General features: G+C 53.6%; 1 protein-coding gene across 3 annotated transcripts in view; it reads right to left on the reverse strand.

Annotated features, from left to right (window-relative positions):
- The window catches only part of PTPRN2 (protein tyrosine phosphatase receptor type N2), an 834764-nt gene extending 810921 nt beyond the window's left edge, over positions 1-23843 (reverse strand). For all 3 annotated transcript variants that reach the window (XM_053609608.1, XM_053609611.1, XM_053609607.1), the window contains exon 1: positions 23615-23843. In XM_053609608.1, coding sequence (XP_053465583.1) covers positions 23615-23720 — 106 coding nt within the window. In that variant the 5' untranslated portion in view covers positions 23721-23843. The remainder of the gene's footprint in view (positions 1-23614) is intronic.
- Between the last annotated feature and the right edge of the window lie 989 nt (positions 23844-24832).

Genomic DNA, 24832 nt, shown 5'->3' on the forward strand with positions numbered 1-24832 from the left:
CACTCAGCCCTCCCTTCCAGGCTCTTCACAGCTCCCCCAACACCTCCACAGGGGCCAGGCTCTCTGAGAAGGGTCCTCCCTGTACTAACTTTGGTCCTGGAGTGAATGTTGCACATCCAGGATGGCACTGTACCTGTGATCACTCTGCTGGTCTAGGCCCCAGCACTCCTCCCTCCACACCCGAAGCCCAGCCCAACCTCATGCCAAGGCGCCAGCCTTTCCTCTGACCCCAGGCCCTGTTGCATGACACTTCCAGCACCAGAGTAGCTAAGAGTTACAAGCTGGAAAGGTAACTATCTTTGTCACGTGAACGCTGGCCCTCCTGGGCCACAGGTCAACTTGTATCCACTCCACTCCCTGAGCTCAGAGCTGGTGTGCAGGGAGCAGGTCACCACCAGGCTCCAGCACCCCCACTCGCCAGTCATATCAGACATTCCCCCAAGAAAAACACACTTGTGCCTCAAAATTAAGTCTTCAGTCTGTGACGTTTTGTGATGACATTAAAAAGAACAAGCTAGGACCCAGCCAGCATGGCCAGCACAGCTGAATTAGCTCACAGAGCTCAAGTCACCACAGGCCACACTGTCACAGCATGTCACTGACCCCGAAAGTCGTTTCTCAAGCACTTTGGTACAAAGTATTATTTCAGATTTTAAAAGTCTGAACTAGGAAGAAACATCTTATTAAAAAGCATCTTCATTTCTAGAAGACGGACAGGTATGTGGGTAATACTCTCAAATCCTGTTTTAGAGCTCCGAGTTAATAAAATCCCTCCTCTGCCTTTTCCCATTTTTAGCTTGAGAAGACATCCACATCCCTATTTTTACTCCTCAATACTTTTCTCTCCCTCTCTTCTAATCTCCCTTCTCCCCTCGCCATGTGCCTGACCAAAAAGGAGGTTCTTAAAGCAGCAGCAGGCCAGTGTGTGGTGGTGGCACCTGCAGCCCCAGCTATTGGCAGGCCAAGGTGGGAGGGTTGAGGAGCCGGGGAGTTGGAGGTGGTGCTGAGGTGTGATGAGGCCACCACACTCCAGCCTGGGTGGTAGAGGAAGACTCTGTCTCTAAAACAAAAAGAACTCACAGATTGGGAACATAACAGGACAACGGGAATGTAACCACACAGGGAACACGCAAAAATGGGTATCAAGATCAAGAGGCAGCGTCACAAATAGAGATGCGTCTGTGACAAACAGGGTCACACAGATGCACACAGCAGAGAACACGGCAGCAGGAGGCAGAAGAGTCTCGTGTCCTGGGGGCAGACAGGGGTCTGGTGCAGCAGCCGGAGCCTCTACAAATGGCCCTGGATGAAACACCCACCCACCAAGAGGCATCCTGAGTTTCCACACCTCAGTGCCTCTGCCCACTGCAGATCCCACAGGTCCCCCTCGCAGCAACCAGGTGTATCAGTTAAGCCAGGGCCAGCCCCTCCCAGGTGGAGTCCCTGCCTTTCTTGCTCAAGTTCAGCTGATGTCAGTGTCGCCAGGGTAGGGCAGGGCAGGTGGCCCACACATGCCCTTGTTGCTGCCAGACCAGGGCCCAAGCTCAGGAAGACACAGCTGCTCCCACAGCTTTCTGGTTCTCATCTTGCCCCTGGCAAAGGAAACCGTCCCCCTTCATCCTGGAGCATCTCTCAGCCACCTCCCAGGGGCCCAGCCTCTATCAGTTCCTGGGAAGCATCCTGAGACACCCCATCCTACCAGGGAGGTCAGCTCTGGACAGCCGGTGCTCATGGGTTGGAACCCAGGCTCTGACCCACAAACACTGGCGGGCTGTCCACGCCGGCTGATCACTGGGACAGACTCCAAGGGTTGAGGACGATGAAGCAGCTCATCCAGCAGGGAGGACAGTCTCATGACAAATGGCTACAGCACAGCACACACAACCTGCATATCGCAACACATCAGCACCAGGTGCAGAGTCAGCACAGACATGCTCTGATGGTGCAGATGCCTGGGGAACATACTTCTTCACAAGATCGAAGATGGATGTCACTTGGAGAGAGGACTGACAGATGATTGATCGGGTACAATAGAGAGATTGTTGGCACATGGGTTATGACAGATGATAGTCGATAAATTACAATAGGGATGGCACTTCCTCCCTCACCCCTCAGGGCGAGGTCCTGGCCCTGCCATTCCCAAGGGTGTCTGCTGACCACCTGTGGAACTCCCCTGACTCCAGGGGAGGCCAGAGTTGGGGGTCCGGCACTGGGGCCCCCACCACATGATGGTCACAATAGAAAGATGGATGATTGACCTATAGGTTATGACAGATGAGATTTGATAAATTACAGTGGAGAGACAGACATGGTATAGTGGATGACCGATACGTGACAAAGATGATAAGTAGGTGACAGGTCACACCAGAGAGACCAATAATTGATACATAGGTTATGAGAGAGAAATGACAGATAGCTGGTAAATTGCAATAGAAAGAGATAGACATGGTATAAATAGATAATTGATAGACAATAAACGGATAATAGATGATTGGTAGGTTAGAACACTTAGGGAGATGACAGAGATGTATTGGACAGGTGGACGGATAACAACAGAAAGCTCTGTCTCCCCCCACCAGGCTAGTGGTAATGGCATGGGAGTCCCTGCTGGAGATTCTGAATCTAGCACCTGGCACTGTTCTTAGCCCCGGGGGGGGGGGCGGTATTTGGAGGCTGTCCTGCCCATGTTGTCTCCAGTTTCTGGTGGAAGTGAGAGGTCCACCCTTTCCATACCCTCAGACCCACCTTCCATCCTGGCAGAGCCCGATCTCCCCACCCCAGTCACCTGGGCAGGGATGGCACTTCCTCCCCCACCCCTCAGGGCCCCTGCCATTCCCAACGGTGTCTGCTGACACCTGCACAGGCCACCTGTGGAACTCCACTGACTCCAGGCAGGGGTGGTGTGCTGTGGCTGGGGCACGGTGGGTGGGTGCAGCATGGCGGGCGGGATATATTCCTGAAGAGTGTCAGACATGGAGACAGCCTAGATAAACTTCCTGAAGATCAGCGTACAGGTGGCCACCCCTGGGCCCTCAGCCCCGGGACCAGAGCACACTCACACCTGCCATCTCCAGAGCCATTATGTGGTGGGGGCCCCAGTGCCAGACCCCCACCCCTGGCCCCACGTGCAGGGTGCCCACTGAAGCATGGGACAGGCCACAGGGTGATGTCCACATCATAGAAACCACGCCACGCAGCAGGCTTTCTCGGGAGCCTGACCATGGGGCACTGGCAGCCCGCAGGCAGGAAATATTTGATCACTGAACACAGCAGAAACAGAAAATATCAAAAATAGGAGATGTCTCATGCAAGGATCAGAGGCCTGAACATAGGCCTTGCTCCATGGCTCACCTGTGGGTGACTCTGAAAAGTCCTGTACTTATCTGCCCTTTATATGAAGGGAGGAATTTGGATTCTACCCAACTTTAGGGTTTCACATAGAGTAAATGTTTCAAAAACAGATTTGAGGACCATGTTGGTTAAATTTTACAGGCCAACTCAGCTGGGCCTTGGGGCATAGAGGTGTGTGGTCAGATATCCTTCTGGGGCTGTGGGCATTTCTGGTTAGATTGGATTTAGGTCGGAGGACGGAGGCCTCGCCACAACCAGATCCACCTCACAGCACCATGAGGACAACAGGCCCCCTCTGTGGAGCCCAGAACAAGGGGCTGAGCATGGGGCTCTCTGCCCGGCTGCCCTGGCAAGGACATTGTCCCCTTCCCCTGGGTTCAGACTCACACAGGAACTCACAGCACCTGGGGCTCCTCCAACTGGAAGAACAACCTTGGCCCCTGGGGCCACCCCCAGCTGAGGGGACAGTGGGCACAATAGGACCCAAGGCCCATGGCCTTTACACTCAGCACAGGGACAGAGACAGAGTCCCATGGAGGCCACTGTATTTCCTTCAACCTGCCTGTAATGACCCTCTTGGACCAAAAGCATTCTGCATATGGTCAGGAAATCGCATTAAAAGGACAGGACACCGGCCAGAGCTGGCTGCTTATGCCCTGTCCTGCAATCAGACAATGTTCCCAGGAGTGTCTTTCGGCCCAGGCAGGCTCAGTGATAGTACGTCCCCGCTAGTCTAAACCGGGCCTCAGGCGGAGTCCAGTGGGCCTCTCAGTCCTGGGGACTGCTGGCAGGTGTGGGACAGAGCTGGCTTGGGAGCCAAACTGAGCCACACCCTCCCCCTCTCACACTCTCCTCATCACAATGCCCTCCCCCCATCTCCCACCCTCCCCACTGCACGCCCTCCTAGCTGTCTCCTTCACCTTTACAGTGTTCTGTGAAGCTCCTTGCTAGTGAGGAACCTGGGGCACTCACTCCCAGGAGACAGGGTGAGCACCCACAGAGCACACGGTGCCTGGAGCTGGACACCCACATCCTGCCAGCACATAGGGTGGCTCTGGGCACACGGGGTGGCTGTGAGCCTCGTGTTTAGTAAGCGCTGGAACTTCAGCAGGTCGCACACTCCCAGGAGCCCTCCCCATCCTCCAGGCTAGATGCCTGACCGACTCTGCAAACTCCTCAGTAAAGATTTCCATGTCAGAATCAACTCTGGTCCAGGCAAAAACGCTAAATTCACAGGGTCAGCATTGACAGTTCAACTGTCTGACCCAGAGCCTATTCCCAGTTCAGCTCAGTCTTCGTCCCCCATCCTGGTGTGCTGGCTGGAGGATGTCACCTGCCCACTAGTCCCAGGTATCCTCGGGGGCCAGTGCAGGCCTGGAGTCCCCAGGCATCAAGAGACAAGTGCATTCAAACCAGCATAGCCCCTGAAGACACAGCTGAAGGAATAAGGGCGCAGGCGAGGCGCAGAGGGACGGTCCACCACATGGCACAGGGAGGAAGAGAACCTCCCTGATGCCCGTGTGAGCCAGGGGTCCTGCCCCTCAAAACACTACCACCAGGCAACCACCCGGCCCCACACACCAGAGGAGGCCTGCCAGCACCACACAAGACAGGCAGCCCTCAGAATACCTAGGACTGTCACTGCTGTGTGTGTTTCTGATGAGGAACTGATAGTTGAGGTCAGCGTCCAGGAGCCACTGTGGTGGACATAGACCATGGCAGCCCAGCCCTGCCAACCCCCACAGGCAGAGGCCACAAAGGGCTGGTTCCACCCACGACGCACGCAGGGCCACGGAGACGGTCCTCTCATCTTCTTTGTGCTTCTCCACCCTGTTTACAACAAAATAACTACATAAAAAGTGAATTTCCATTGTTCTCATTATAGACGCTTTCTTAAAGAGAAGCAAAAAGAAGAAACTAAAACGCATCCACCAACCCCACAATGCTTCTCTCAACATTGAATGTAACTTTGAAAACCTCTAATGGGTTAAACCACATGTAGGCTTTTTATAGAAGGCTGATTTTTCCTTCTCAGAACAAGAAAATTCCATTTTTACAGGTCAACAAATGGCCTCACAACTCCATTTTGGAGGAATGTGCTCCTACTGACCAAATTCCCTCTCACTGAACATTTGTTCACAGTGAAAATAACGATGGGCTCAGTAACTATAGCACAGTGGTTATAGCACCGGCCACATACACAAAGTCTGGTGGGTTTGAGCCTGGACCTGGCCAGCTAAACAACAATGGCAACTGCAACAAAAACAAAAAAAAATAGCCAGCATTGTGGCTGGCGCCTATAGTCCCAGGTAATTGGGAGGCTGAGGGAAGACTCACTTAAGCCCAAGAGTTTGAGGTTGCTGTGAGCCTTGATGCCATAGTGCTCTACCGAGGGTGACATAGTGTGACTCTGTCTCAAAAAAAGAAAAAGAAAGAAGGAAAAGAAAAGAATGTTTAGTCACAGCAGGAACCAAATGGCACAACACTGTGGAGGGGAGAAGGGCCTGTGGCAGAGCAACTGACCATTCGACTCTGAGAAGCACCCAGCCAGTCACCATGGGGACCCTGGGCCCGCTGCAGCCCAGCTTCCCACACACCCTCTACTAGTGTGAGTCATCTCCGTGAAGAACTGACGCAGATGGCCTCATCCCTGCTGGGGCCAGGAAGGCTGGAGCAAAGACAATGGCACCAGAGAGCAGGGCACCACCTCAGAACCGTCAGTCTGGTCGTCTCTCCCACCTACACAGTTTGTTGTCTTTCCCATTGTAACCACAGGGCGTGGTGTGGGGCGAGGGTGGGACGCGGGTCGGGGCAAGGATGAGGGCACCAGGGCAGCACCCACATCTGGCCCACAGATCCATGGGTCCCTCTCACCTGCCTGCCTAGTCCCTGCACCACCTGGACTTTCTGCCCCTGAGAGTCAGACGACTCCGGAGTCTTGGTGTCACACAGCATCTGTATCTTTGTGCCTGGCTCAATCGTGGAGCTTATTCCCTGTACCATGGTGCAGCCCTGCGACCGCCTACCTTTTCAAGGCTGAGCAACATTCTGCTGTGTGGATGAACCACACATTTTCATCCATTCACAGGTTGATGGACACTTGGGCAGCCTCCATCTCTGGCCACCGCGAGTGGTGGTGCTGTGAACCCAGGTATGTAAACAACTGTGCAAGTCCTGTGTTAGGAGCGCACCCGCAGGGGGCATTACTAGTCTTTTATCAGACCCAGGGAAACAGATGAGTGTTCTGGCCTAGATAGGGATGAAACATGGATTTTTGCCTGTTTTTTAGATTTCAGATTAATACTAGGGCACAAATCATTAGGCTACATTGTTTGCATTTCTAAAGTGAAGTCCAAGTTATAGTTGAGCCCCTCACCTGGGGGTGCTGTGTACCCTGCATTGTGCCAATTAGGTGAGAGCTGACCAGCCCCCTTCTTCCTCCCCTCCCCTCTCTCTCCTCCTCCCTCCTCCCCACTTGAATATACTTGTGTTTTTCTCATGTGGGCTTTTGCATTTTTAAAAATTAATTGCCAGATGCTAGGTGAACGTGGAACTGAACCAATATTCTCTGAGACCTTACTAGGTGTTGGACCTTGGTAGGAGGATGCGTGAGACCAGCCATCTCGCACTCCCCCGAGAAGGCCCCACCCCAGATCCTCTGGCGGGGTGACCTTGTCCGTGCTCAGCAGCACCATGGCACAGGCACAACCATTCACCTGTGTCAGACCAGAAAACCCAACACATGCCCTCTTTACACGAAGCCCTTTGAGAACAGGAATTAGTTCTGCAAATGTTATCCCTCCAGTCAAAACATTTGGTTTGCCAAAAAAAAATAGGAATCAGCATCATGAATAGCATTGAAGATAGCCATCCTACCTCCTATAAATAAACACTGAGGCCGTTCAGCACTTGGATTAGAAGAGAGATCTTGCCCTCTGTCCCATGTGAGTGGATTGGTTAATTGGGTAATTCACAGCCCATCTGTCAGGATGCTCATTGACCTCTCAGGGCATCCCTGGCCCACACAGGCAGCAGCACATGGGGCAGGAGGGCAGGACCGAGGACCAGGAGCCCTGGGTCCTCATTGTACCAGTCTTCTGCCCTGGTCATCTTGGTCAAGTCAATAAATTCCAAAACTTGAGGAAGATTCAGTAGAACAGGACTTCAGGATAAACCGTCCTCATAGTTCTGGGAAGCCAGAACATTCCAATGACTTTAGAAGTCACAACCCCAACAGTTCTGAGGAGTATTTCAGCATATTCTTCAAAACTACAAATTTGCCACACCTGTTTCCATCGAAAAACAACTTTTCAGCACAGGTCTGAGAGGAAAACTCAGTCCCAACAGCTCCCACCACACCTGCTTCTGCAACCCAGCAAGCATCTCGTCTGCCGGGCATGGGCAGTCATATGAGCTGCGCGTTTTCCCACAAACACACCAGAGACCAAATGGTCAGGAATGCACCAGAACGTTCGGTGATGCTTCTTTTTTCTTTTAAAGCTGAAACTTTTTCTGAACATTCATCATCTTCAACACTGTTTGAGACCACACAGTTCTAAGTCTGGCCAAATGGCCAGCACCTCGTCTGCCACAGGATCCCACTCAGAGCACAGAAACTTGGGGGCTAACCTGCATCTTGACTGCAACCCCATGTCTGAGCTCAGATCTAACCTGCACCGTGACTAACACAGACATGTGATGTCAGATCTAACCTGCACCTTGACTGCACACAGACATGTGACCTCTTGTCTAACCTGCACTGGGACTGCACACTGACATGTGACCATGGGTCTAACCTGCACCGGGACTGCACACTGACATGTGACCTCGGGTCTAACCTGCACTGGGACTGCACACTGACATGTGACCATGGGTCTAACCTGCACCGGGACTGCACACTGACATGTGACCTCGAGTCTAACCTGCACCATGACTGCACACTGACACGTGACCAGGGGTCTAACCTGCACCGTGACTGCACACTGACATGTGACCTCGGGTCTAACCTGCACTGTGACTGCACACAGACATGTGACTTCGAGTCTAACCTGCACCGTAACTACACACGGACATGTGACCATGGGTCTAACCTGCACCATGACTGTACAGACATATGACCTCAGATCTAACCTGCACCATGACTGCACACAGACACATGACTTGGGTCTAACCTGCACCGTGACTGCACACTGACATGTGACCATGGGTCTAACCTGCACCGTGACTGCACAGTGACAGTGACCATGGGACCATGGGTCTAACCTGCACCGTGACTGCACAATGACAGTGACCATGGGACCATGGGTCTAACCTGCATCGTGACTGCACACTGACATGTGACCTCGGGTCTAACCTGCACTGTGACTGCACACTGACATGTGACCTCGGGTCTAACATGCACCGTGACTGCACACTGACATGTGACCTCAGGTCTAACCTGCACTGTGACTGCACACAGACATGTGACCTCGGGTCTAACCTGCACCGTGACTGCACATTGACATGTGACCATGGGTCTAACCTGCACCATGACTGTACACAGACATGTGACCAGGGATCTAACCTGCACCGTGACTGCACACTGACATGTGACCATGGGTCTAACCTGCACCATGACTGTACACAGACATGTGACCAGGGGTCTAACCTGCACCGTGACTGCACACTGACATGTGACCTCGGGTCTAACCTGCACCGTGACTGCACATTGACATGTGACCATGGGTCTAACCTACACCGTGACTGTATATAGACATGTGACCAGGGGTCTAACCTGCACTGTGACTGCACATGGACATGTGACCTCAGGTCTAACCTGCACCGTAACTGCACACAGACATGTGACCATGGGTCTAACCTGCACCGTGACTGCACACTGACATGTGACCATGGGTCTAACCTGCACCATGACTGTACACAGACATGTGACCAGGGGTCTAACCTGCACCGTGACTGCACACTGACATGTGACCTCGGGTCTAACCTGCACCGTGACTGCACATTGACATGTGACCTGGGTCTAACCTGCACCGTGACTGCACACTGACATGTGACCATGGGTCTAACCTACACCGTGACTGTATATAGACATGTGACCAGGGGTCTAACCTGCACCGTGACTGCACATGGACATGTGACCTCAGGTCTAACCTGCACCGTAACTGCACACAGACATGTGACCATGGGTCTAACCTGCACCGGGACTGCACACTGACATGTGACCTCGGGTCTAACCTGCACCGTGACTGCACACTGACATGTGACCATGGGTCTAACCTACACAGTGACTGTATACAGACATGTGACCAGGGGTCTAACCTGCACCGTGACCATGTGACCTCAGGTCTAACCTGCACCGTGACTGCACACAGACGTGACCTCGGGTCTAACCTGCACTGTGACTGCACACAGACATGTGACCATGGGTCTAACCTGCACTGTGACTGCACACTGACATGTGACCTCAGGTCTAACCTGCACCATGACTGCACACTGACAAGTGACCTCGGGTCTAACCTGCACTGTGACTGTACAGACATGTGACCTCGGGTCTAACCTGCACCGTGACTGCACACTGACATGTGACCATGGGTCTAACCTGCACCATGACTGCACACAGACATGTGACCATGGGTCTAACCTGCACCATGACTGCACACAGATATGTGACCTCGGGTCTAACTTGCACCGTGACTGCACCCAGATATGTGACCATGGGTCTAACTTGCACCATGACTGCACCCAGACATGTGACCATGGGTCTAACTTATACCATGACTGCACCCAGACATGTGACCTTGGGTCTAACTTGTGCCGTGACTACACACAGACACATGACCTCGGGTCTATCCTTTGCAGTGACCACATGCAGGTGCCTACCAACCCCAGTGACTGGAGACACAACACAGCCTCATAAACCCCATTAGCAATCAGGCCTCCTGCAGAGCAGACTGCCTGTGGTGGACAGCAGGGCCAGACCCTCACTAGTGGACTCTATTCCTACCACTGCATTGGCCGTACCTCTGTCTGATGTCAGTGGGACATCACAATTTGGGTGAAGCTTCACAACCAAGCAAGTGCAGGCCCAGGTCAGGCTCCCTGAGCAGAAGTCACAGAGCACCTTCCCTCCATACACAGGGCCAAAGCCCTTCCTTCCACTGGCACCAACTGTGATGACACAGTGGCCAACAGACGTGGGCCTTCTGCAGGGCTCACATGACCCCCAGGGGAAGCCCTCTATGGGAGCGACTGAGCGGCCTGCAAACCACAGGCATACTGGATGTGGGCCTTCTGCAGGGCTCACATGACCCCCAAGGGAAGCACTCTCTGGGAGTGACTGAGCGGCCTGCAAACCATAGGCATACTGGACGTGGGCCTTCTGCAGGGCTCACACGACCCCCAGGAGAAGCCCTCTCTGGGAGTAACTGAGCGGCCTGCAACCACAGGCATACTGCTGTTCGTGCTGGGGGCTGGTGGTGGGATTTGGTGTCTCTGAGGCTTCATGGTGTGTCCCTTGTGTGTCCTTATCCAGGGGTGTGGAGAACACTCTGGGCCTCACCACAGGAGCAGTGATCTCTCCTGAGGCCCCACTGCCAACACCATTGCCCTGAAGGGGCACAAAGCCTCACTACTAAATCTTCCCTCACATGAAAACGATCATAAAACCATAAGCAGTGGAAATGCAAATCAATGCAGTGGCATCCAAAGCCTGTCTGCATTAAAACACCCACTCCATCTCCCACAAATAAACTCAGCGTTATGTTAAAGTTACGTCTTATTAATAGCCCACTTAGCACTTAAAAGCAGCAACACCAATCCTTACACAAACGCTGTGCGGTTGCTTGGGCAGCCTGAGAAGCATGTGCTTAGTGAAACGCCATGAGAGGGAAGCTCTCCAGTGTCCCACTCCTTCATAACTAATCCAACATCCTCTGTCATGCCCCCAGAGCACTGCCATGCAGCTCGGACAGCTCCCTGCAGGTGGTCAAGACCAGGGTCGTTGGACACTGCCAGGGCAAGTGCCTGGGAGAGAGAGATGCAGCTCGGAATCTCATGTGTGGACACACGAGAATTGACCAGGCACCAAAGCCTTCCTCACCCTGAGAACAGGTCCTTCAAAGACAAGAACATCCTCCCGTCCACTCCAGCACCAGGGAACGGCAAACAGGCTGACAGCGGGGAATCCCCACAAGCCACAGGGCAGGGGTGGTCCTCCTGGCCTCACAGCAGTCACTACCCACAGCTAGACCTTCACCACGCTGAGCCCCTCACACCACCTGGTGTGACTGAGACAGAAGGTTCCCCTGAAACGCCACTTATAGACACATAGCTGGAGACCTGGGCTGGGGTCCTCAGGGGGTTTCCTGGAAAGGGCAGAATCACTGTGACCGATGGTGTGGCATTAACTTCACAGTGGCCTTTCACTTGAAGCTCAAAGTGGAAGTATTGAAATAGCGCATAGATGGGGTACATCAGAGGGGAACACAGGCATCACAGGACAAGAGTCTTAATCATGCAGCAGTCTGCACATTGGCTGTGACATTTCACAATCTGAACTTTGGGTGAAGCAGCACCAACACCCAGCTGGCAAAAGCTGAAAACGACGACCAAGCTCTGTCTCTGGCTGTAGAAAGGAGACTTGATTACAGTAAACGCTACTCCTGCAGAGCTAATCACACAGCATTCAGCTGCTCCAGCCTGTGGAGTGAGAGCGCGAATGTGCAGCTCGCAGCCCAAGCCCCAAACATCTGGGTGTCCTTGCTGGCTCAGGCCACACTGCAGAGCTCAGAGGGGCCTGGTGCAGGAGGGGATGCCCATGGGCACAGCTCACACCCTCCTCACCTTCCCCAAGAGACTGTGGAGAGATGAGCAAGGTCTTAGATGAGATTTGTGTTGCTCAGGGAATGGTCTTTCCATTTACAGGATTTGTGCACAGCAAATTCTGTACTTCCAAGAGTGGGGTCACCCTTTACACCCAGAAAGTTCCACAGTAAGGCTTTAAGACTCGGGTGTGTCTCTGAAACACACACCAGGGCAGCTCCTATATCAGGGGCAATGGTGATGTCAAACAACACAGGGAAGGCCGCTGGGCAGCATTCGGCACTCAGGGGAGGCCACTGGGCAGCACTCGGCACTTGGGGGAGGCCGCCGGGCAGCACTCGGCACTCCGGGAGCTGCTGCTGCTGCAGGTGCAACTACTCTCAGCCCAGGGGCTATCCTGCGTCAGCACACACAGCTTCACCCTTATGGCTGCAGGACATTCTGTGGTGTGAAGATGCTGTTGAACCAGTCTCTTGCGTAGGAAAAATTAAGTTGTTTCTAGTATTATTTTATAACCAAAAAATACAGCAATGGAGATGCTTGTACAGATACCTCCACACGTGCATGCACATATATTTGTAACAAAAATCCCTAAAGGTGGAATTTCAGGATCACAGGGCTGTGCATTATGTGATGGGCTGAACTGTCTTCCACCTCCCCCGACAGGATGCAAGTTACCAAGCACCCACCCGCCCCAGGATGGCCAGCGGTGTGGCCGACACCCGAGCATAGGGCCAACCCACCCCAAACTCCCCCCCCAGACCACCCATCTGGACCCTCACCTCTGCTGTAGCCTCCAGCTCCACCTAAACCAGTGGTTCTCAACCTTCCTAATGCCATGACCCTCTAATACAGTTCCTGTGGGTCACGACCCACATGTTGAGAACCGCTGACCTAGACCCTTGTGCCCCGGCATGACAGCCTCAAGAAATGTCAGCAGGAAGATCCAGCAAGGGGACCACAGCCCACAGGCCACAGGAGATGGCTCTGTGGCCTAAATGCACCAGGAAAATAGAGAATGGAGGCCTTGCTGGGAGTTAAAAGAAGTGTGTGTAATTCTAGGAAGAACATGGAATTTCCATCTGCCCTCCCATCAGTGTGCACCTGCCCTGCGTGGGGTTTGCACTCACAGAGACTGCAGGGGCACGCTGGCCAGGCATGTCCCACACAGTGCCTTCATACAAAGTGCAAAAGACACTCCCTGAGCATCCCAGAGCCAGGGATGCAGACAACACTTAGAAAGTTGTCTTGTGGGGAGAGAGGCAAGGACCTAACCAGTGGGAGCCAAAGTCCTGCTTTGTAAGAGTGTGAGGTCCCAGGGACGCACGGTGCCGCCCCCACCCAGGCTGAACAGCAGGGTTGCCCGTGTGTGCAGCCTGGTGAGGTGACTCCCGGGCCTGCAGTCCACACGGGTGCAGCTGTGAGTGTACAAACACTGGTGAGCAGACAAAGACTAAATAAGCAGCTTTCAATACAACCACACCAATTCCCAGGATCCATCCTGAAGGCAACACCAGGACCAAGTCTGACAGAGACGCAGGCTGAGGCTGGGAGCGGTGGCTTACAACTGTGATCCCAGCAGTCTGGGAGGCTGAGGCAGCTGGATTGCCTGAGCTCAGGAGTTTGAGACCAGTCTGAGCAAAGCAAAACCTCATCTCTACAAATAGAAAAACAAGCCAGGCTTTGTGGCAGGCGCCAGTAGTCCCAGCTACTCAGGGGAGTGAGACAAGAGGAACTCTTGAGTCCTAGAGTTTGAGGTTGTTGTGAGCTGTGCTGCCATGACACACTGCCCAGGAAGACTCTGTCTCAAAAAAAAAAAAAAAAAAAGACACAGGCTGAGGGCCCAGGGACAGCCCATAATGTCCTTATGTTCCACACGAGGAACAGATGCACCCTGTCTAAGCCCCAGGCACGTCCCACCCTCAGGTGAGGTGCTGGGACCCTCAGAGCTCACCTGCCCCTGCATGCCTCAGTCCCACCCTCTGCATACTCAGCACAGCTGTTCTCCAAAGTCTGAGCCATTTCCCTTCCTGTGAAAAACTCTTCCTGAGATTACAAGTAATTCTGCTAACACTGAAGAGCGGCAGAATGACCTGTTACCTCCACTGACATCAGGGGCTCTGTGGGCCGAGTCCCCAGCAACTCAGGAAGAGGAAGTAGAGGTGGGTCCAGGTGACCATGTGGCCTCTCCCCACAAGTGTCCTTAGCCTCTGACCCCAGAGCACAGCACAGATGATGCTGTGTGTGCCATGACCAGTAAAGGTCGGGGTGCCCCATCCAAGGAAGACAGTGTCCTTCCTGATTTTCTGAATTTCCTCCCAAAGGTCTCCAAAGAGGAATGGATTGTTCATTTTTTCATCATTTTTTCTGGTGGGGAGAAGAGTGAGGAGCTCCCCACCACCCTTTCTCTGCATTTTCATAAGTTCCCATGGACTCAGCTTGTTCTTAAAAACATAGCCAAAGACTGAACAAACCCTGAAGGAACCACAGCCGCCCAGCACACTCCTCACCTGCCACATGCTGGGGGAGTTTCTCCCATGGTCCCCTGGGCCACAGAGACACTGGCCCAGCTGTCCACACCTGTAGCTGCATCTTCACCCCCCAGACCACACCCACTGCACAGCCATGCTTATTTTTAGGAAGGCTTCTCATTATGTGATGTGAAATGTCACAGCTGACACTCAGCAGGCCCTGCCCAGACCTCAGCTCCAGCTCTAGCTGGTCAAAGACAAATAAGCAAGTTCCTGCCACCTGCTGAGCGGGGATGGGAGTGGGGTGGGGAGGGGAGGGGAGAGTGCACTCCACAGGCAGGTGGGGCCCCCAAAGCATCCAAGTTAATTAGCTGACTGGAAACATGGAGGAAGGTCCTATCCTGTTGGGCAGGACACGGCCCTCGAGGAGTGAGGTCAGGGCTCAGGAGGGCCCATGAGGACCAGGTTGCCACATCCCCTACCCACTGCCAAGCAGAGAGTGCCAGGACCCCGCAGAGGGCAACCCACTGACCCAGGCGTGTGGACACCTCACGGCCACCCCAACTCCAAGCCTGGCTTGGGATATGGATGTGACCTTCACACTAAGATGGTTCTTGCTTATTAGAAACTCTTGTTTTAAACTGTGCACCTCCAGTGTCAAGTTCAACATCCTCATTTCATGGACAGGGCAGGGAGAGTCCGCCAAGCTCACACATGATACATAAAGGCTTGGTGATCCCCAGGGCAAAAGAATAAAAACAGCTACAGGTTTTAGACTAGGTTTCTTTCTTCCTTTTTTTCTCCTTTTTAGAGTCAGGGAGATGTCACCCAGGCTAGAGTGCAGTGATGCAGTCACAGCTCCCTACAGCCTCCAATTCCTGGGCTCCAGTGATCATCCCACCTCAGCCTCCAGGGAGCTGGGACCACAGATGCCAGTACACCTGGCTACATGTCCTTCCCTAAAACACTAAGGCAGTGCTATCAGTGTAACTCACGTGCCTGATTTACATGACACAAAATTGAGAGATTTACTAAAAATACTCTAAACATATATTCCTGGAGCAAACATACTTCATAGAAATATTCTTTTTATTCTTTTTTTTTTAATTTCATAGACTAGTAACCTTTTTTTAAAAATTGAAGAAACCTGTATGTAAGGTCACCAAATCTATGGTTCAATTAAAATTGTTTAAAAAAACCTTGGACCTGCTATCAAGATCACTTTTGAAAATGAAAAACAAATCAAGAACATCAAAATATGCACACATAAACCTCAGAATATTAAAAAACTTTTAACTGAACATATCTGACTTGATAAATGCAGTGTCTGGATCTTCAATGGGCCTGCGTTACTGGGCACTAGTCCTGCAGAGGAGACACCTGGACCCACAGCCCCTGCTCCTGCTTCCAAGGCTCTGCCCAAATATCCATGTGGGCCTCTCCCAGACCACACCTTGCTTGGTGCCCATGCTGACCTTCAGCCACAAATCAGAGCATGTGGGTGGAGCTCCCAGAAGGAAGCATCACTAACAGGCCAGGAGGCATCACACCTGGGCCTGGCCCACCCCCACCCCCACCCCCCCGCCAAGTAGCCTAGGAGCTGACCCGACTCATCTGAGAAGTTAAAGTGGAACCCAGAGGGCCTGGGATGGGGCTGGGAGGGCCTGAGGCTGCACACCATGCTGCCCACATGTGTCCACGTGTGTCAGGGCCTTGACCAGATGCTCACCACAGACAGGGGAAGACACTGAGAGGGCGCCACACAGGGAGCTGCCAGAGGCCAGGTGTGAACCACCAGAAGCCAGGAATCACAGTATCCACTCCTGAGGCTTTGCTGACCACTGAGCTTGGCCCTCAGGGCATGTTCTCCTCACCAGTCACAGGAAGCCCTAATGGTGATAATCACAGCAGTGATACCACCGGCCACACTGGTAACCAACCATACTTACAGTAATAGTTAAATACCACCAGCCACGCTGGTAACAACCACGCTTAGTCTCAACAGTCAATTCTCCTGCACCTCAGACTCTCTCAAGGATCATTATTTTCGATGGCAAACCTTGAGCTTCCAGGAATGACAACAAGGACCTGGAAACTCTGTGACTTCCGAGGGCTCTCCCACCCATCTCAAATAATCCCCTCAGAAATATGAAGAAGTGGGTATTTTGTTCATGGAATAAATTCAGAGAATTATACATGAAGTCTTCACTTCTCTTGGCTTCTAATTTGAGTGTAAGTGCAATTGGTAAAGATGATCAGATCCGGAGGATGAGACCACCTCTTGGCTAGTCAACATGGAGCCCTAACGCATTTAACCTATGGTTGGCCCATATCCACATTCCCTGCATTTTCAGAAGTCACCTGCAGTTTTTGACTCTGCTAGATTCCTCTTTTCATTCCATTGAAAAAGCTCAGTTCCTGTTACCTTAACTGGTCAAAATTTCGGGTTGGCTACTTATGGAATCCAGGACCAGACACTGAGCAAAGGCAGGTCGAGGGCACCGGCACTCATCTACAGCAGCCAATAGCTGAACTTCCGCAGAGGCCGCAACCACGTCTGTGTTCCAGTTCATAGGCGTGCCAATCAGGTGGAAGTTTTAGGAGCTCAACCTCAGCCTATTTTCAGCCAAAGCAGAGAGACACCAGATGCCTCATGGAAGTGACGCTCTCCAAGGGACAGAGCTGGACGTGGAGGAAATCTCCACAGCAGCTCTGTGGTGGCCCTACCCACATTCCTGTAGACCCCTGCTGAGAAACGGAGCTGCCACTGGTGGGCCAGGTCTGGTTCCAGCCAAACGCTGGCATTCCAGGGGACAAATGCTGGGCTGGGTTCAGACTGCACGTGCTAATTGCTGCTGAGAGTTGGGTTAAAACCAGGGCTCCACATGGAAAATGCATCAGCCTCCAATGGCTAATTTTACCAGCTGCTCCATCCACTTACAAGTTGAATGTGTTTTACTGTTGGACCCCGAATTGACATGCACCGTGAACGAGGTCTTTTCCCTTTGGAAACCAGGTCAGCTTGTCTTCTGAAAATTCCTTTCACCAAACCATTTCCAAACGCATCTTTTGAACTGCACATAAGACACTGCATCAGAAACCCAAGGGGCTCTGGAGCCACGTGGCAGCTGAGTGCCCAGCACCAGACAGAAAGTCCACTCTCCTCTTCAGCAAACTTGTAGGACAAAGGCACTCTGACACAAGCACCCTGTGTCTGTCTGCCCCTGAAAATGCCAAGCTTGAAGGGAACCTCCTCTCAGAATTTTCTTACCAAAGTGATGCTTCTTTAGTCCTGGTCCTAAAGAGGACTTGCTGTTACAATAACGCTGAGCTGAGAGCTCACTTCCTCATGTTTGTGTCACCACATTATAAAAGATCTGATGGGCCTGGCAAGTATTCCGAACAGAGACGTTTTATGGACCCCCAACTGATGAGTTCCACAGGAGGCATTTTCATTCCTTGCCATCATAGGAATGTGAAAATCTCCAAAAACAAGTTGTCCATCTCCAAACGTCAAAATTGCCTTAGAGGGGCAAACCAGACATTTGAATCAGACATCTAGAAACAAACCCAGCTCAGAAGGGTAACCCAGCTACTACACCCACAAGCACTTTAAACCCCCTTTGGAGCAGACCCAGGAAGTGCACAGGCTCTGGCGTCCCTGAAACAGGGCAGCTTGGCAAGTCGCAATGGTCCTGTCTCCCACACCAGAACGAAGCAGCAGCTGGAGGCTGTGTCCTAACCACATGTGCAGTTTATCTGCTAGGACCTGCGCCTGACAAGGGCTGCCCGGGCCCATCCTGGGACCACTCGCTGGAGAGACAGGAGAACCCAGTCCCAGAACCCCCACCTGGGACTGGATGTCCCACGACATATCCCTCACCCACAAGCCTCAGACTCTCTATCGGTATGGAAATCACTCTCTTCCAAGGAGATGGAAATGTTCTCCTGCTGAGCTTATTCTGGAGAGCATACAGTTCCATTCTGTGGTGGAACTTGGGCAGACTCTGGGAGTGAGAAAGGAGGTGGTCCCCTGAATCTAACACAGCACAGTAGACCAAGGAAGGTCAGCTCTACCATGATAACTTCCCATTACAATGAGGAAGCAGCTCGCCCCCCAGAACCACTGCTGTCCTGGTGCTCAGGAGGGCATGTCCCGGCCTTCTACAACTGGGATTTGTGCTATTGAGGGAAAGAGAAAGACAAAATAAAATGCCCTCTCATCCACTTGCACAGATGAAATTAACGTGGAGCCATCACCACAAACATGGTTGTCCTAGTTCTGTACGTCACATAGAGGCCGCTGAGGACAAAGCAACTCTCAAGGCCAAAGTCCAGTTTTTGAGGCCCCTGTGGAGCCACCCACTTAGCAGCCACAAGGCAAGACTAGCAAACAGAAGGTGTTTAATGTGCACAGAGGTAGGTGTTCCCAGGGACCCACCCGCCTTTACTTCCTGCTAGATATTTAAACAGTGACTGTGGCACAGTCGAATTAAAAGCAAAAATGTCCTTCCTTAGCAAACCCTGCTTCCACATGGTTTCCAGGCAGCAGAAAACAGTTTTCTAGGTAGACTGTTTTCTGCCTCTCAGTTTTCTGGCCTTCTATCAACCAGGATGGAAAAAAACTAAGTCCAGCTGGCTCTACATTTATGAAGGTCAATTTAGCCTAACGTGGAAACAGCTGCCAGGTGCTCTTATGCAGCTCAAAGGGTTATCTGCCATGAATTTGGCTGTTTGCTCTCGCTGGGAAGTGGGACACCTTGTCAGAAAAGATAAGAGAGGTTCTTCATTAGCTGAGGCCCACCTGGCCTCCATCTCTTAGGATTCAGCTGGACAAAAACCCCTTTCTGCCATTTCTTAAGCTTTTTTTTTTTTGAGACAGAGTCTCAAGCTGTCGCCCTGGGTAGAGTGCTGTGGCGTTGCAGCTCACAGCAACCTCATACTCTTGGGCTTAAGCAATTCTCTTGCCTCATCCTCCCAAGTAGCTGGGAGCACAGGTACCTGCCACAACGCCCAGCCATTTTTTTGGTTGTAGGTGTCATTGTTGTTTGGTGAGCCCAGATTCGAACTTGCCAGCTCTGGTGTATGTGGCTGGTGCCCTAGCCGCTTGAGCTACAGGCGCCAAGCCTCTTAAGCTTTTTCTTTGCCTCTCCACACACAAAGAATCCTTAAACAAGCAATATTTGCACATACCCAGGCATATCTTAGATATCTGCCACCCAGACAGTTATTTTTAGTTTAAGCCACATTTGGTTACAAACAGCTTTTCATAAGGAACTTGGAATTTCAAGGCAGACTGCGGGTGAACTTTCTTAATGAGACCACGCTGACGACAGTTCAGCTGGCCTGCCCTACTTCATGTCCCTCACCTCCTCCTAGTCTCATATCCCAAAATCCAGAAGAAAGTGAGTGAATAACTGCATTCACAAATTAGATACGACTGCATCTCATACTAGCACAAAACAAAACCAGGATGCAGAAATTATTGTCATACCAAAGAATCAACGTCACTACTGAGTTCATCAAAAGAGAAGGCCCTGGGATGTTCTCCAGGGTCACTGCTGCTACAGCCTTGCTCTTCACAGGGAGCCGATGAGGCCAGCAAGCCTGCACACTCCACAGCACAGAGATTCTCAGTGTGTGCTTCCACGGGGCCTAGCCCCACCGCAGAGCAAAGCTGGAGAGAGAAAACCACACAAACCCAGTGCTCAGCTCTGCCTCCCCAGTAGGCACCACTGAATGGTGTCCTCGATAACCAGGTGCAAGGACCCATCAGCCTTAAAGAAGAGCTGGACACAGCTAAGCTCAGCGGGGAGAGAAGCCATTTGAACACCTCATCTAGCCCCTCCCCAGCCCCTCCAAGCCCAGCACATTTAGCTGCCATCTCTGGACATAAGAAACAGCCGCCCACAGCCACACCTGTGAGCAGGTCTGGTCCCGTGGGTGAGCCCAGTACCTCCTCTCCCTGAAGCTGAAGGTTTTTCTGTGCTCCTGCTTCCTTGCACCTTGCACACCATTCCCTGAGCTGCTAAGAATGAAAGGCAGGAAATACCCAGCACAGACACAGAGGGAATAGGCCTGGAGGGCCCGTGCGCTGCTCCACACCAGACGGAAGAGCAAAGAGGGATTCATGCTTTTGTGGCAGAAAGGCTCATTTGATTTAAAAATAAACAATCACGCCATCTCGTTCACACTGATGGCTCTGCCCCGCAGCTCTGTGCCGGCTGGTGAATGAAATACATGTGTGGGCAAATCAGGAGGCAAAAACAAAGGAACAAAACCAAGTTGCCCATCTTTATAGCCAGGTGTGGCCACTAGGCTGAAATCTGGATTCTCTAGGCAAAAGCTACATGAAAGGTTGACTCTATCTTTGGCAAATAAAATTCATGCTTCTTTAGCACCCGGGGAGGGTCCTTTACAAAACTACCCCGTAAAGGTGAGCGCCACCCCAGGAGGTTCACAAACCAGCCTCCATGCAGCTGAAGAATGGCTTAAAGCCCTTAACAAAAGGCTTATGTTCAAGTTAGACTCAAGAAAAGAGCTCTGAGAACCTGCATAAAAGGTTCCCTGGGGGAGGTGGCTGTGGGGCGGGGGCAGATGAGAGAGGGAGCAGAGGAAAATCCAAGGATGACGCATATGATAGGAGATTGTTCCCTGCCCCATTTTGACTTCAAGCAAAGTCGAGTCATATCATTGTAAAAGGTTCTGCGTTCTCCTGAGCTTCTGTGCTCCTGCTTCTGATAACACACTCACAGATAACAAATACTGCAAGGGAGCCTTTCCCACCTAAAGGGCACGGGCAGAGTGGGTGGCAGGAGGGTGGGAGCTGAAGTGATTAGGGAAGAGTGAGTGTGTCCTCCGAGGAGAGGGAGCTGAGGACACACCTGCTGGCATGGAGGCCCTGCCACAGCCTTCCGGGAACAAGTCAGTCTCTGGTGCCACTCAGAGCAACAAGAATGGACTCAGAGGTGGCAGCTGTTGGTGCCCGGCATCCTCAAGCGCTCCTCCACCACCCAAGTGGGAACGGCCCCTCACTCACCCCAAAGCACCCAACACAAAAAGGAATCAGTCTTCAGGTCTTGGCAACATCCACCCCAGTTCTAACCACAAAGCTTCGGATGCAAGAGGGACCTGGAACTAGGTGTTTTCTGGAGGCCTCAACCTGAATGTTAAGAGCTAAATGAATAAACAGATTACAAGCAGCTAGGCAAGGCTCAATTTAAGTTTGCTCTGTGCATCTTCAGTCCTGGGTTGTATTTGGAACAACACAGTTGATATGAGATTATCAAACAAGATACAGACAAAAGGAAAAAATGTGAGCACCCCCTTCCTCTGAGTAGCACAAGGATAGTATTCTAAGGATGTGCACAGAGTGGGGACAGGTAGAGTGGACACAGGGAGCTCATGCAGTCAGGAGACGCCACACTTGACCTCAAGTGGCCCCAAAACACACTTCCAGGCAGGCCCCAGTTATGGCATGTTGGGTTATACCCAGCACCTGGAGTCCTCAGAACAATTCCAATGGTGTCTGAGGCCTTAACATCCCTTAAAAAGACTGGTCCATAATCTCCCTACAAAGCACAGCCCTCCATCCGCAGGAACAGCTCCCTTTTCAGTGATCTGATTCTGATTCAGCTTCACTTGTGCCCAAAATGACACTGGCCCATGATACTGGCCCAGGAGGCAGGGCTGCCCAGCAACTTCCCAGGGTTCCTCCCCTGCACACTTCTGTCCCTGGGTTCCCTCTGCTCCCCTTCCCCCTCAGCCCCATCTTGGGGCAATTGTGGCAAAGTGCTATGAAGTAGCAGTCATAACAGGAAAGGCAGCTGCCTCCAGCTTGCTCCATGATACCATCCCTTCCTAGGATGCCAGGCGGGCCCTCTGTGCTGCCCTGCCTTTCCCCGCTCATGTCCAGCTCATGTTGGCCGGGAAGCACACAGGTCTCCCATGAGGTGACAGGCCAGCTCAAGCTGGACAAGGACTACACCTCTTGACCTTCCCTGCCAATCTTGGGCAAGATACCAAGAGGTGACCCCAGCAAGCAAGGCCCCCAGCCCCCCACGGGGATCCCACGCCCTGTGTGGGACAGGTGGAGGCTGGTGCTGAAGCATCCAGGGGCTGAGGGATCCGACCTCACAGTGGGTGGGCAAGGCCACCCCAGTGCCCACTGACTTCAGGACAGGGCCAGATTAGAGAGGGGTGAGGAGGTTAGGAGAGCCTGGGGGCTACAGTCCAGGCCATTTTATCTGAGGCCTCCTTCTCCCCAATTGTTATTTGTTTAGGATTTTAATGAATAAAACCACCAACCAGGGAGACCAGTGCTGAGGTGGCACTGGTGGGATCCCCGCAACTGGACCTGAGTCCAAACTTGCCCCTTTACCTCCTCTCACTCCAATGTAAGTAACCCTGATCTTGGGGCTGCCTGGAAACACGGGCTTTATGGTAAATCTTAACAAATGAGATGAGCATGGAGGGAGGTGCCGGGGAAGAGGCTGCTCGCTCTGACAAGAATCAGCCGCCCGCCTTGCTCCTCCCGCTTCTGTCACGGAAGGAAACGTCCTCTAATTCCCAGGCGTGGGGAGAAGGCCGGTGGGACCAGCTGGGGCCCTGGGGGCGCCTGGGCCACGCGGCACACGCGGCACGAGCGCGCGCGGGGGCGCATCCTCGCCAGGTCGCCAAGGGCGCGGGCCCACAGCGCGCACGCGAGCGCGTGGGGACGGCCGGCAGAGACCTGGGAGGGAGGCCAGGAGCCCGAGGGGCGGCGACCGCGGCGGGGGGAAACTGAGGCAGGGTGCGGACCTGCTCTGCGTCACGGTGGTAACCCACCGCCTGGGGACTGCGCGCTGGAATCCCGGGGACCCCGCACCTCATCCGGGTTTCGCCGGCGCACCCTTACTTATTTGTCCCTGCGCCCCTCCCTCACTCGCCTCTGTGCCCCTCCCCCTACACCCCTCCCCCGCGCCCCCACTCACCCAGGCGCCCGGGGAGCTGCCGGCCACGGGGGACGGGCGGGGGGGCGGCGGGCAGGACGCGTGGCGGCAGCAGTAGCAGCAGCAGCAGCGGGAGCGGCGGCCCCATTCCCGCGGCGCTCCGTCCACCCCACACGGGGCCGAGCCAGGCGCGCGGCCGCCAGCGCCTCCGCCTCTCACTCCTGCGGCGGCGCCGGCCCGGCTTCAGCACCGGACAGCGCCCGCCGCCAGGCTCCGCCCCTGCCGCCCGGCTCCGCCCTGCCCCGACCCTCCCGGCGGGGACACGCCCCCGACGCGCGTCTCCCGCTGGCCCCGCCCAGGATACACCCCTTCTCGCGCCAGCTCGCCCAGCCACGGCGAGCCCCCACCCCTCCCGCCCCCATGCCACTTACTCGCCCGTTCCCCCACCCCCTACCGACAGGGCAGACAGGCCCGCGCTGTTGTCCTGTGCTCCGGGCCCTGGGCGCGGGGTCTCCACCTGCGTGGCCACGACCACGTGGGGCTGGCGGGCACTGGAAATGCGCTGACTCTTGCGTTATTTAATTTAAACGCCACGGACCACAAGTGGTTGGAGCTGCGCCTCCGGTCCTAAAGATGTGGGCCGAATCCAATGAGAGCCTCACCTGCGACGAGATGCTGCAGCTCGGCCCAGGAGGGGGCTGGACGGATTCACCGGCGAGGTTCCCCGCCCCCCCCGCCCCAGCGCCCGCTCCCCTCGACCCCTCGCTGCCCTTGCAGCCCGCCTGCACCTGCTGGCTGCATAGACGTCACCAGCCTCGGGGGTGACCGCGTGTTGCCCCGAGGGTCCTCAGTGCCCTCTGCACTCGGCCCACCTTGCTGGTATCTCACTGCTCTTCGGACACACCTCGTGCCCGGGGTCCCAGGAAGCCGCTTCTGTCCTCAGGTCGCAGCCTCTTCCACGGACCTGTGCGCTCAGGCAGCTGTGGTCACCTCTGGAACCCGGAGACCAAGGACCACTCGGGCAGGAATGTGTTCTTCTCCAGAACACAGCGGCACCAGTGTCACTGTCCCCACACAGTGCTGCAGCCAGCGGGTTAGGGAAAGAAAGGGCAGCTAGGCCCAGGGTTCTCTCCTTCCCCATCCTGTAACAGTGGGGCTCTGGGTCAGCATGTGATTGACACTCAAGACCCTCCCACAGATTTGTCGCTGAAATGGCTCATCTGCAGATTCTGATGAGAGAAGCTATTGTCAGACAGTCAA

The sequence above is a fragment of the Nycticebus coucang genome, chromosome 11 (genome assembly GCF_027406575.1).
Source record: "Nycticebus coucang isolate mNycCou1 chromosome 11, mNycCou1.pri, whole genome shotgun sequence".
Lineage (NCBI taxonomy): Eukaryota > Metazoa > Chordata > Mammalia > Primates > Lorisidae > Nycticebus > Nycticebus coucang.